Source organism: Corvus brachyrhynchos, unplaced genomic scaffold, assembly GCF_000691975.1.
Source record: "Corvus brachyrhynchos isolate BGI_N302 unplaced genomic scaffold, ASM69197v1 scaffold370, whole genome shotgun sequence".
Lineage (NCBI taxonomy): Eukaryota > Metazoa > Chordata > Aves > Passeriformes > Corvidae > Corvus > Corvus brachyrhynchos.
Window position 1 is genome coordinate 557056 of NW_008235977.1, and position 13572 is coordinate 570627.

At 34.9% G+C, this 13572-nt stretch overlaps 1 protein-coding gene across 5 annotated transcripts in view; it reads right to left on the reverse strand.

Moving 5' to 3' along the window:
* Positions 1 to 4096: 4096 nt before the first annotated feature.
* SGO2 (shugoshin 2) overlaps positions 4097 to 13572 on the reverse strand; it is a 12858-nt gene continuing 3382 nt past the window's right edge. For 2 of the 5 annotated variants that reach the window (XM_017728363.1, XM_017728368.1), the window contains 8 exons: positions 12940 to 13104; positions 12221 to 12396; positions 11777 to 11854; positions 10951 to 11033; positions 10344 to 10570; positions 7958 to 9880; positions 6157 to 6301; positions 4097 to 4526 (listed from right to left, as the gene is read on the reverse strand). In XM_017728363.1, the coding sequence (XP_017583852.1) occupies positions 4421 to 4526; positions 6157 to 6301; positions 7958 to 9880; positions 10344 to 10570; positions 10951 to 11033; positions 11777 to 11854; positions 12221 to 12396; positions 12940 to 13104 (2903 nt within the window). In that variant the 3' untranslated portion in view covers positions 4097 to 4420. Of the gene's footprint in view, positions 4527 to 6156; positions 7855 to 7957; positions 9881 to 10343; positions 10571 to 10950; positions 11034 to 11776; positions 11855 to 12220; positions 12397 to 12939; positions 13105 to 13572 lie in introns of those variants that run through there. The other 3 variants (XM_017728377.1, XM_017728381.1, XM_017728369.1) reach the window with 3 other exon arrangements.

Genomic DNA, 13572 nt, shown 5'->3' on the forward strand with positions numbered 1-13572 from the left:
GGCGGGGCCGCGGCGCAGCGGGGCGGGCGGGGAGAGCGGGGCCGCTCGGAGGGGTTCCCGCGCCCCGCCGGCACAACCCGACCCAAGGGGGAACACGGCCATTGATCTCAATAGCTCGATCTGACTACAAATATTTATTTACTGCAGCCTTTTAAAGTGTTACTTAAGTGTTCAAAAGCTAAGCCATACCTCACATTTTCTCAAAGGACATAGGTGTTCCTGTTGTCAGGTTCCTATAACAAAATCTTCAAGAGTAATTTTATACTGAAATAAAATCCAGCAATGTAGTGATCATGAGACCAATGGGATTTTTGGTTATATTTGCATTCACAAAATAATCAGCAGTAAGGTCCAGGTATCATAACCATTTGTAAGGGCTACTTGTGCGGGCAAGGGTTTATAGAAACAAATATTTTCCTCTTTCCGTATAATCAAAATATATGGAATTAATTTCCTACAAAATTTCAAAAATCTTTATAGGTGTAAACTATTAAAAGCAAAGAAAAGGAGAAGAAATTAGATTGAGTAAACATGAGAAAAAGCACCTTTGAAACTATAAAAAGAAGTTCAAATTACCTTATCCTCAGCAAAATTATCCTAATTCTTGGTGATGGCTACAAATTTATTTTATGTCAAAAATCATGAGCTGCTTTTACCTCATTTTCCTGAAAAGAGCTTCTAATATTTCAAATGACCTGGGAAATCAAATACATTTAGTGAAGGTTCAAAGACAATGCAACATTGTTTATGCTGCTTTTATGTGATCATTTTGTGTAACAATTAAAAGAAATGCAACCTAGTGAAAGGAATGAGGAGGAGGTGTCTTTACAAGCAAACTGTGGGCCTGATGGTAGATAAAGCCAGATACTGAGAGGTGAAAGAAGCAATGGGAGGAACCATAAATTCCATAGGAATTCCACTAAATTGACACAGACTGTTACTCACTCAAGACTGTGCTAATCCCTGAATTTAGAGAAAAAGAACAGAGACACAAGGAAAAAATGGGGGGTGGTACACATTAGAAAGGGGGTTTGTATTAAGCGATTCAGGAAGTCTGTACCTCTCAAGTACCTCAGCCAATGGGGAAAGAGAGAGGAAAACGCGGCCAGGAAATTAGGATAAAAAGGAGGCTGCATCCTCCTAACAATTTGAGAGACCCCATGGGAAATGCCCATGACCTCTCCCTTTATTCGAATAAAGCTACAGGACTCCTCTGTCTCCTTTTTGGACATAAACCTCTGGTGTTTGTGGGTTATTTTTTCTGACACTAGGAAATAACAAAGTAAATTTTCTCTGTATTCTATTATTGAACATCAATTTGAGCAACAAGAGAAAGGATGGAGAAAACAAGGAAAGACGGGCAGTAGCAATAATATTATTTTAGAGTTACTTAAAATAACTTCTGTGCATCTTCAGGCCATTTTCTTTATCCTTTTTTACTTTGAAATATATCTATACTACAAGGAATGGAAGAAATGAAGGCATAAAGCCCGAGGCCTTTTACTTTTATTGAAAATTACATGCTTGAATTTGGAACACCCTAGCAGTCTAGCTGGTGACACCTGAGGCTGTGTGGAACAACAGCACCTTCAGTGAAAAAATAATTAAGCCTATCCCCAAAGAGATTATTTATTTTCAGGGAAGATAAAGCATGTACTTCTGTTTCTAGCTTTCAAACTGCAGGCAGTAGAGAGAAACCATTTAAAAAACCATTGTGTTTTGCTGCTGCAGTGCCAGCACTGGGAACACAAGTTTTAACGGGTATTTCTTTCTAATGACACAGCTGGTGATGTTGATAAATAGTGGAAGCTAGCAAGAACATTTCAATTAAAAATAAAATAAATTAATTACAAACTTGGTAATAAAAACCAAGGAAAAATGCATAATAATTTCTATGTGTAATTCTTTTTAAAAAATAACACTGAATAAGGATAGAATATATCTTCCCAACCATTTTTGCACCTCTTCATAATTGTCTTGCTAATGGGGTGACATACACAGCATGTTTCAGAAAGAAAAATGTCTGTCTGCTGAAACTTCGCACATAATTTTAACAGCTCTGCTTTGTAATGCAGATCACATTGCCTGGGTTTTTTATTGGAAGAATTTTCATACTGATTGAATACTCTATTTTTACTGCAAGGTTCTATACGAAAACACCTTGCTCTACTTACTGGTGTATATTTACAATCTTTACGTGATCTCTGGAACTGGTAACCACAGCTAGACAACTCTCTGTTTAGGGAATAAAGGTTCTCTTTGTACACTTTCTCACCAGTGATATATTCAGCTCTAAATTCATACATGGAATGTCCTACAGGATCTTGAGGAAGCTGCCTTAGGGCTACAGACCATAATAAAATAACCACAGCAGAAAATAGTTGTGGTATTACTTAAGTATTTGTAAATAATACATTTATGCCTCTTAGTGTTTATGGTTATAGTTCAATACTTACATTTAGAATGGACACACCTGAAAGCTACATCCAGGAGTGTATTTTGATATGTATGATTCACTTTTCTGTCAAAATACGCAGCTGAAATTCTAGCAACTCACAGGAGAAGGATGGAGGTTCCTCTTGCTGAACTTCTTGAGATTCCTCTCAGCACGTTTCTCCAGCCTGTCCAGATCCCTCTGAATGGTGACAGAACCATTTGGTATTTCAACCACTCCTTCCAGTTTTGTATCAACTGGAAATTAGTGTAGGGTGCACTGTCTCATACAGGTTGTTAGTGAATGTGTTAAACACTCCTGGCAGCAGTACGAAACCCTAAGGAGCTCTAATGTTTTGCCTCCATCTGGACCATTTGGCACCAATCACAACCCTCCAGGTTTTCAACTCACCTCACTGTGCACTTAACAAAACCATACTTTGTCAGCTTGACTGTGGAATCAGAGACAATGTAAAAAGGCATACTACAACTGAGATAAACATCTACTGCTCTACCCTCACCCACCAAACTAGTTGTAGAAGACTATCAGGTTCATAAAGCCTGATTTCTGTTTGTAAATCAATGCCAGCTACTCCCAACCACCTTCTTGTCTTTAACATGTGTTCAAGGACTATTTTCTCCATCAGCTTCTCAGCTTACAATGGAATTCTACAATGAAGTACAAGCAGCACATTTTTAAGAATGTTTTTAGGAATACATAATAATTTTTAAAGAAGATACTATGTTTTAAGAATATGTTTTTAAAGAATATATTATAAATTTAAGAGTATCAGTTGTACCTCTTAAAAAGAGACATACTGTATCAGACAAAAGGTCAAGCTAACCCAAGAACTGGTCTCAAAGTTTCAATAGGCAATGTCCTTGGAAAATGTATAAAAATTGGTCAAAGGCATAGTAAGGCTTCACCAGAATCATCTTCCAGCCTTCAAAAACTTGCAATTCAAGAATATCTTGTGCCAGAAATGGTGTTTCTGGTAATTCCTCATAGATTTTTCTTCCATTAATGTGACTGATCAGTCTTTAAGCCTGTGTAAACTAGTAACATCTACTGAATATGCATGAAGAACCACCATCTATAACCAAAATAAGTTAACTTATTTCTATCTCATTAAAAATGGCTCTCTGTTGCAAAATTAACCTGATCCTTATCCAGTGTAATGTGCAGAAGTTGTGTGGATAGTGAGCTACCGCCTGCACCTGGCAGCATCTACAAATCCGATAATGCCAGAAAACTGTCAGCTGACAGCACACTATGGAACGCAGAGGGGAAGCAGTACAAAAACTTGAAAGCTGATTGGTATGATGTGATTTTATTACTCGTCACACTGGCACTCTCAGTTGGAAACTCAAGGTGTTGCTTTGTCTGGATCCTATTTACTACTGAATTCCTATTGCAGTGCTTTTTTCCTCCTTGCTGCCTCTGGCACATACCATGGACACTAGACTTCTCTCCATTATTCCTCAATGATACTTCCTTATTCAAATCTCAATGTGATTCTGTTGAATCCAAAAGTCAACTATCAAAAAAAGAGGGACTATCTCCATCTATTTCAACAAATCCATAAAAATTTGGGATGTGTGTGTCTGTTCCAATCAGTACTGAGAAACAGTTCCACTCAAAATAAATATGAAAAACTCACAGTACAATTCCCATAGCTGGTTTATTTTTATTTCTCGTTAAAACATATGCTTTTCTAACAATTTAAGACGTGCTCCAAATCATTTGAACAGATTATAAATTACTGACCAGAAATGCAAAACACTAGTGAGCCTAACCTGTACATGCCTTCCTCAGTAAAGTATTCTGTGCCCCGTTTATAGAGGTTCTTCTCCAGAAAATTTTGCTGTGGAAGACCTTTACTGATCAAAGAACAACAAACACTCTATGTTGCTAAACATTTATATATATACATAAACAATTGTACCCATTTTAGAAGTATTGCTCATAAAGGCAACTCTCTGTTCTTCAATTAAATTTTGATTTGCTTTTAAAACTTCCTTTATTTTTTACTTTGTAGACTGGGGAATGCAGAAATTGTGTATCTGTAAATCGATCCCCACGCCTTAATTTGCTATAAAGGAAAGAAATAAAAGACATCACATATGAATATCATCAAACACCTCTGCAATTATAGTAATGTAACCATAACATCAAATGGTAAATAGTATTAATGAAAGCTTGATACACGAAAGAAATTAAATCCATGGAAAATAAGTATGTCTGAAAAAGCAAGACATAGATAACTACTGCTTTCCAAAATAATACTAGAAATATTAGTCTTTTTATTTGACCTCTATCATATTAGGATGTGATATTCCTATAAAACGAAATTCAAAACTTATTTAAACCAAACACTTAACAGCACCCATTCAGGACAGTATAATTCTAACTAAAATATAAATAGGAGACAATCATCTAAAATCTTGACTGACTTCAATACATTTTCTGATATTAGTTACCATCTCTCAGAAATACAGAACCTTATCATTTTGGGGTAAAAGAGTGTCAATGTGTTGATATATAATACTAGAGCATTTTAGCATATAAGTCAATTAGTAAAATAAAAGTGTGACTAATCCCTTTCCAATTTTTTTACAAGCTATCTGGCATAAATATTTCTGAATTGCCAGTGGTAAAGTGAAGACACTTCCTACATTAGTTTTAGCTCCTACTTTTCCTAAGTCTCACTGCTTCAATTTTTAGCTTACGTACAGAAGTAAAAAAATATTTTGAGGTTGTATGAGAATAGTGCTCTAATTTTTTTTTTTTTGGTTTGTGCATTTATCTCTTTCTCCTGCCACAGTATTGCCAGAAAAAAAAAGACTCTTTTTATACCTTTGTCATAAAGTAAGTTGTTATAATCCTTTCACTCTCAACACTATTACATGGTAGCCTTGCTACTGTCTTTACCTCATGAATACACATTCTACTAACACACACTCAACACAGTGTAACTGTTCCTTAAATTAATATTATACTTTAAAAAAAATCCAAACCAAACAAAAAAACTCAACCAGCTTTCTGGCAAAAACTCACAGAATATTTTCAGAAGTAATGAAAGGTCCATTTGTATTTAGATCTATTCATGTAACTGCAAATATATTAATTTTCTTAATGGAAATTTGGCTTTAAAACCCTCTTTTAAATTTTAAGTTATTACACAATTTATGTCTTGTCTTTTAATAACCTATAAAATCCTGCACCACTAAATTTGCTAAGAATACTAAGAGGCAAGTTAATAATAAAATATCTAATATAACTAATTATCAAATTAATATATCTTAAATGATTTCTTATATTACATACCGCTAGTTAAAGCAAAAGTACTGAATTATGTAATATTAGTACATAAATTTCCTTTCCATTTGACAAGATTACAAGGACATTATTATGGTATAATTTACCTTTAAGTATAACATTTATATTTATTCATTTCTAAAGGGGTTTATATCATTAAGATTCACTATTATTCTCTATGAGTACAAACTATATTTTAGAATCTGAATACTAGTTTTCTTACTTTGGCACTTGGAAATCCTGCCACACTAACTGTAAAAGCTTTGTATCAACACTAAAGTATCTTTGCAAAAGAGATTTGTGACAGTTCAACTGTTTATTTGGGGGTTTAATAAACAATCTTTACTGGGGTTAGTTACATAAGCAAAAGACAAGAACAAAAGCCCCAATTTTCATGTACCTACCTGTGTAGATTGGGTTCCTTGTAGCAAACAGTGGGTCTGCCTCGTCTCAATGCTGCTGCTGAGTCTTCTAAAGTTTGGTGGGATTTAGGTACAGAAGTGTGAAATTGTATACTAGTATTTGTCAGATCTTGGAAAGCTTTTCTCCCTGTAAATGCAGTAGTTTATATGCCTCATTTTCAATATTTCCTGAATCATTAAGTAAACTTCAATAATTATTTTTAATATGAATTTCTTAATTCAGGTACTTTGGTTACTGCTCCAACACTAAAGATACTCAACACAAAATGGGATAGATGATCAAAGAAAATGCCTCTAGAGCAGCTTTCATCCTATACAAACTTGGAGCTGTTTGAGCTCTGCCTTGGCTCATGGGACATTTCAGAAAGCCCCGTGAGCATTGCAGTTTGCAGCTGACTGCTCAAGACTCCCTTACTGCATTTATAAAAGTAACACTGCACACAGCTCACGGCCTTGAACGCAGCGGGGGAACACACATGTATGATCTGAAGAGTCAAGCTGTACAAGAGTTCTTTAGTTCTGCATTTTCCAGCTTTATGCCTTCTTTTTAGGCCTATGTGTAAAAAATGAGCATAGCAATCTCTCAATTCAAGATCTGGATTTGGATCTAGGATGAAAACTGCTTTTGGAACCATGCTTAAATGGATGAACATCAAATAATTACCTTGCTTTTTGTCAGCAGTGTTTGATAATGCTGATCACAAGGCCTTACTAATTGACCATTAAAGCTACTAAAATTATGGGATCCTTTTTCCACTTTCCAAAGAAGGAAATGAAGATGACAAGATGCAACTGAAAATTACAAAGACTGATACCTAACACAGTGGTCTCATTCTGCCAGTGTTCCTATTCAGTGCTCATGTAAAATAGGAGATTTTTTTTGGCCATTGTGTCCTAGTAATCAAGGCCGTATTAGCTTAATAGTCTGGGATTCAAACTATTAATTTGAGCTAGGATACTGTTTAGGTGTTGGGGCTTTCTCAGAGACTATGAAATAAACAGGAACTTGTTGAGAACAAGTATGTTTACAAAATAGACCCCCAATGCTATGAAATTTCAAAGCTATGTTCTAAAAGTATATTTAAACTCTTGTATAGCTGTGTTAGTTATATATTCCATTAACTCCATTACATTGCATTATAATAATTGCATTTATTATAGAAGACTCTAAAGCTATCTTCTGGACTACATAAAGTTGAATTATTTTCTTAATGTATCTTACTTAAAAAAAGAGATTGTCACATCAAAGTTTGCACATGGGCAGCTTATAGAAAAACCTACTCAACATACTTTTTTTAGAAATCAGAATTCCTGTTAATTGCAGTGTTTCTAAAGAAACAAAAATGAAATCTTTAGGTCCAGCAATATTTTCCATTTAAGAAGGGAACAGTGTAGTCCTCTTGTTTTCCTTGTATAAAAGCTCACGCTATTTTATCTTTCAATCCCCAACTTTCTGAATTCCATTACATTCTTCAAAAAAGGAATACATGTTTTAACTAAAATTGCTTCTCAAGAATGTAGACTACTTACATCTGCCTGACTAAGTATCATCTTGAGATATATTGAAAAGTAACATGGATATTAGTTACCACAGTTTAAAAAGATATTGTGACTGATACATGATATAGAAGATTTTGGTGATTTTCATTCTTACCTTTTTCCACTCCGGTTTTATCTGCTCTAAACAAGCAATGAGAGGATAGAATTAAGAGAAGACACGTTACCACTATTTCAGGCACCACCTAATTCAAAATGCCTTGCTTTTTCTAGCCCATACACTTACCAGGACAAGGTGTCAGAGTATTTTTGTTACTCTGTTTATAAATATGATCCATATTTTGCTCTGCTTTTTCAGCATCCAGTGCTTCATTACAATCACTTTGCCCATGGATTTCAGAGCTTTTCAGTACAGAGAAGTTGATGGAAGCATTGTGGTTATCAAGAGCTGGGAGCTCCACACCAGATAGATCTTCCTGGGAAACATTATCAACCTTTAATGGCATATTCTTGCAATATTCAACATCAATCACAGGCTTCAACTTACTCACAAAGGAAGTAATTTCATGAGGCACCTCCTGGTCATCCAAAATATCCTGACCCCCCCTTTCTCGTCTGGTCTCAGTAATATCAGAATTAAACCTCTGCTTCTGCTTTACCTGCTGATCAGGAGAACTACTCCTGTGGAGGTCTTTACTTGCCATCGCTGAGGAATCTACCTTCTTTAACCTGTTAGCATCATCATCAACTTGTTCTTTAGCTTGTGGTGTATTCAGAGCTGCACCATTCTGAGTAACTAAAGCTACTTGCATTTGCTGAGTTTCAGTTTCTTTCTTTCCAGCCTCTACAGGCAATGAATCCTTATTTTTTAATTCTTCATTTTTACAAACTGAGAACCAGGTAAGATTTTCCTTTGGTATTATGCATGCTTTCCGGCTGGCCTTTGCCAATGTACGTTTTAATCTGCCTGGTGAAAAATGGCTGCTCTTTTGGTCTACTTTCTGACTAGCTTTATGAGGGCTGTCATTTTCAGTTTCTCTACCTTGTCTGTAACTACTTTTTTTGTTGTTTTTTCTCTTTATAATATTCTTCTGGTCTTGTTTTATCTTGCTGCTGTCACATTGGTTTATCACTGTTTGAGATTTTTTTGAAATATATTCTCCATACCGGCCATTTTCCTCTCTACAGGATTTTGCTGTGTTTGCTTTGGAAGGGTTTTGAGAAGTTTTCCTGTTTATTGTTGATTTACTATCTTTCTCATTTGTATTTAGAAAGTCCTCCTGGAAAGGCAATACATCAGAAATGTTATCTTGGAATGGTAAATTTTCAGCACAATAAGCTTCTGGTGGGATCTTGTTAACAGATGAGCTTGAGTCTGTTTTTTGTATTCTGCTTTCCACTTCTCCAAACATTTCTGAGAAAGTTCCTTTATTTGTCTCTTGTTTTCTTGGACTCATTACATTAACCTGGTATGTCCTCCTAGCATCTTTAGCTTTACTTGTTTTACTCTGTTTCTCTACAGGTAGCTGTTCTGTCTGACTTTGGAAGAGCTGAATTTGTGAATCAGTAGTTTCTGAAGTTTCACTATTGTCAGCCCTAGTATACCTTTCTTTTTCATGTAAATTTGAATGGACTTCTGTCTTGCTTTTAATTTTTTCTTTATTCTTCTTAGAATATTTTACTTTTCTGAAATTTGCTAATATTTGGTCAGAATTGGCATTACTAATTTTATTTTTGTGAAAATTATAATTGCCTTTTGCTGTAACTGTGAGTAGTTCACTTGCATCACTGGCAGTCAATTCCATCTCAGCATCATACACAGTTTCTTCAGGCTTCATCTTGTCAGTAAAAGGCAGCTTGTTAAAATCTGTCTGACTTTCATTGCTAAATTTAAGAGGTGAAGGAATAATGCGAGACAAGTCACTTGAACCCTCCTGCAAATTTGTATCATTGGCGTTGCTGCTACTGTTGATATCACGATGAGGCAGATTCAATGACCTATGTTTTTTATCAAAATCCTTTATATTAGGTTGAGGTTTTGACTTACAAAGTACTGCATTTTTCTTTCTTTCAGTCCCATGTTCACAGGATGGCAACGAACCACCACGATATTGTTCTGTGGCCTCCTCAGCCTGTTCTAAGGATTGTGTATTTTTTCCATGAGTCACAAAGGCACTATTGCAACTTAATTCTGCATGCAGTTGAGTTTCTGCAAAGAGAAAAATTTCAGCAGCTTGGGGGAAAAAAGAATAGAATGTAGTTATCTGCATAAAACTACTGAAAGTTGAACAAGAAGTGTGGAAAATTATACACTTTTTTTTTTTTAGCTGAATACACACATTCTATGGTTGGTCCTTAAAAATTTAGTAAACTGAAGCTAATTTCATAATTTACTGAAGTTGGGCTTTTGAAGTTGGACATAAATAAAACTATTTTTCTATAACTACTTCAGCTATTATTTGGTTATCTTAGCTATGTAATTTCAGTGAACAACATTCCATAAATGATTGTCAGGACACCTATACTTATGGGTGAACATTTATTTCTCATTAGTTTATTACAGTTTAGGAATCTTACTATACCTTCTCTATTGCACAAAATGTAATGAATTAGTAAATACTAATTCTCAGAGAGCTGGAAAAATAAATCACTTATATAGAAATACACCATACCTTTCAAAAATCTATTCTTGTCAACCATTGTTTCTGTTTCAATTAAATTTTGATTATTTGTACCAGAAGGCAAGGATGATGCAAACTTGACTTGATCTGAATGCATTGCCTCTGTCAAATTAGTGGTACACTTATAAGAACTTGATGTTTCACCCTGAGAAGGGCTGCCTTGCTGTTTTGCATTAGCTGTTGCAATGAAAGGAAGCTTTGCTGGCAATTCTACAGATCTGAAAAGAGGAAATTTTACTGTGAAGGTATTTATTATATTTTCTATCATGACATTCAATTGTTTAAAATGTTCCCTTAATAATGTATAATAGCAGAAAACAAGAACTCGAGTATGATATCAGGTTCTGTCTTGGGGGAAATGTGTTTTTGATGATACAGAACCCTGCTTTGGGCTGATGAGATCACATGAAACAATCAGCAAGTTATTCAAATGCAAGTTTTGTCTACCACTCTCTCTATAAATTCCAAGTTGCAAACAAGTAATTCCTGAATTGGACAGGAAATTGTTCTCAAAAATACCTAGGACAATATACAAAGATTAGCTGTAAGAGAAGGCCACAGACACCGACCACCTTTGGCATTTGTTACAACCACCTACCGAGCTGACTGACATGCACTCCTGAACTCATCACCAGTAGGGCTACTTGGGCCAGCTGACAGAGGAAAGGAACTCTGAAGATGCTTTCAAAAGAAGAACAGCAGGGAAGTACAAATAATTAAATATTCTCTTATGTTTTAAGTATGGGAAATATCCACAGGGAAAAGAAAACCCACAAAAAAACAATGGGAAAAAAATACATGCACTGATGGAAGGCACATGATATGCAAACACACACAGTAATTTTAAAGCAAAATATTTTGTAACTAAGTTCATCAAAATCCATAAGCTACTTGAATCCCAAAGGAATATACAAGCTTTCTATATGTAGCTATAACTCATGCAAACTGCATTATACATACAGAAGCACAGAGCAACACTAACCAACAGTTTAGAACAGACAACACAGTATTTGCCTTTTTTTAAAATTAATTGTATTTTTTCCATGACACAAGGACTAACATGGACTATGTTTTCTGGTTAAGTTTCCAGATGTAACATATTTATTGCAGCACGAAGCAAGGGAGGCAGGTAGCTTGCTCACTACATACTGAAGTACTAAGCTTTTCTTTTTAACCACATGATTCTTCTTTCGGACTAACTGATATTTAACTTTTAGATACTTTGGAAACCAGATTAAATCCTAAATTTTCAGTACAGTAAAATTCAATCTATTTTACTATACTGGTTTAACCTGAAGTTTTAAGGAATTGGGGTAAATGTTTTACAACTCAAATATTATTTTAACATTGCACTCAATTTGATGCTTTGAAAATCTTACCTTGGAAGATGAGTTCAATACGGTAAAGTTCAAAAAACATCTTACCTCAGAAGGACTGCTTATTTCTATTGCAGTTAAGAGGTTTTCATTCAAAAATGCATCGATTCCAATAAGAGTTTTATTCTGCATATAATAGAAAAAATGTATTTTAAGTGGCTTCTGCTGTAAGAAGAGACAAGATATAAAAGGTGAATCTATACTGCAATTTTTTTTTAGATTTAATTGAGCACAAACGCTTCTAAATAGCTATAAATATAAAGGTGAACCTGGGACTAAAATAGCTATAGATACACACGCTGATAGACAAAATAGTTCAAAAAAAGCTATGAAGGAAAAATAAAATGTAAATACTATGCTGTCAGGTGTTACAACTTCACAAATCTGAGATGTGTTTTAAACCACCACTTTAAGAAGTAATATTAAGTTTCAAAAAAAGTTAAAAGCTTAGTTTAGCTGGTCTAAGTTTAAATGATATTATTTACAGCATACCAAACAGGTTAGTTTTTGACGAAGTGAGATATTATGAAGCTGGAGTTTTTCTACTTCCTTCTGAAGAAAAATCTTCTCATTCTTTAGCTTGCGAGAATTTTCTTTTTCAACACTCAAAGCCACAGCTAATGCTTTGTTATTTTGTTGTAAAGATACTTTAAACATAGATGAGTTATCTAAAGGAGACAAAATAATGTTATTTTCAACAGCTTTAATTCCCTGTGTGAACTATCACTGTATGACAACATTTCTGTAGGTTCTGGTGCAACAGCAGCAAAGCCTAACCCTTTCCAATATAAAACTGTTTATGTGGCTGTCATTCTGATGACTACTCTGTCTGTTTCAAGCTTATTTCATGCATAGATTCTGCTCTAGTCTGGATTTTTAAAAATAAGATTATTTTAAGAAGAAAACATTTAAAAATGGATAGTTTCACAAGCAGAAAAATGCTTACAAATTTAAGAAAAAAATATAAATTCTACAAATGAAAACATTCAACGATTCTGATAATAAATGTGAGTTTTGCCAACATAAAGAAAAAAGCTTTAAATATATGAACATATATCTTCCACCATCCTAATGAAAACCTACCTACACTTATGTTACAGAACGTTTTTAACAGGCAGAATTTCAGCAAATCATGTTAAATACAATTACTATTCCTTTTGAAGCTGTACATTCTAAGTACAGTACACGGCCTCAATTTTAACAGGACTTACTTATTAATTTAGTTTTGATTTTAGAAGCTAAAGAAGCATTCCATTTTGCAGCTTGTAATGTTCCATCCCTCTTCTTTACATGTCCTCTAGCAGCATTTGAGGTGAACATGGCAGATGATGATTTCACAGTTGTGCCTTTATCCATCCCCAAAATGAACCTGTACACTGTCAAGGGGAACGTCCAAATAAATAAATGATCTTCTTGACACTTGTTAAAATTGAATTTATTATGTCTTATGAGGATTTCTGTGTCTGAAGTTGAAGACATTGCTTTGGTCTTTACCTTTGTTCAGTCAATTAAAACAGATTAATGAATTAACGCATTGAGACATTAACACAGAGAGGCAAAATACTTAACTAGTAAACCATGAAACCTGAAAGGATCACAGAGTTTTTTAACCTGTCTATTCCAGTTAACTATCCAAGTTTAGACACAAAAGGGGAAAACCCCAAAGTTCTATCACTTCACAATACCACCAGACCAGCTTGCTCTTTGTCAGGACAGATTTAAAGCCGACACATTTAAATAAACCGCATTACAAACGCTGTAAAGTTAACCCGAAAGAGAGAGAGGGAGAGACCGGCCGGCCAGCACCGGTGCGGGAGGGAGGGCGGGCTCCCGGCGAGGCCCCG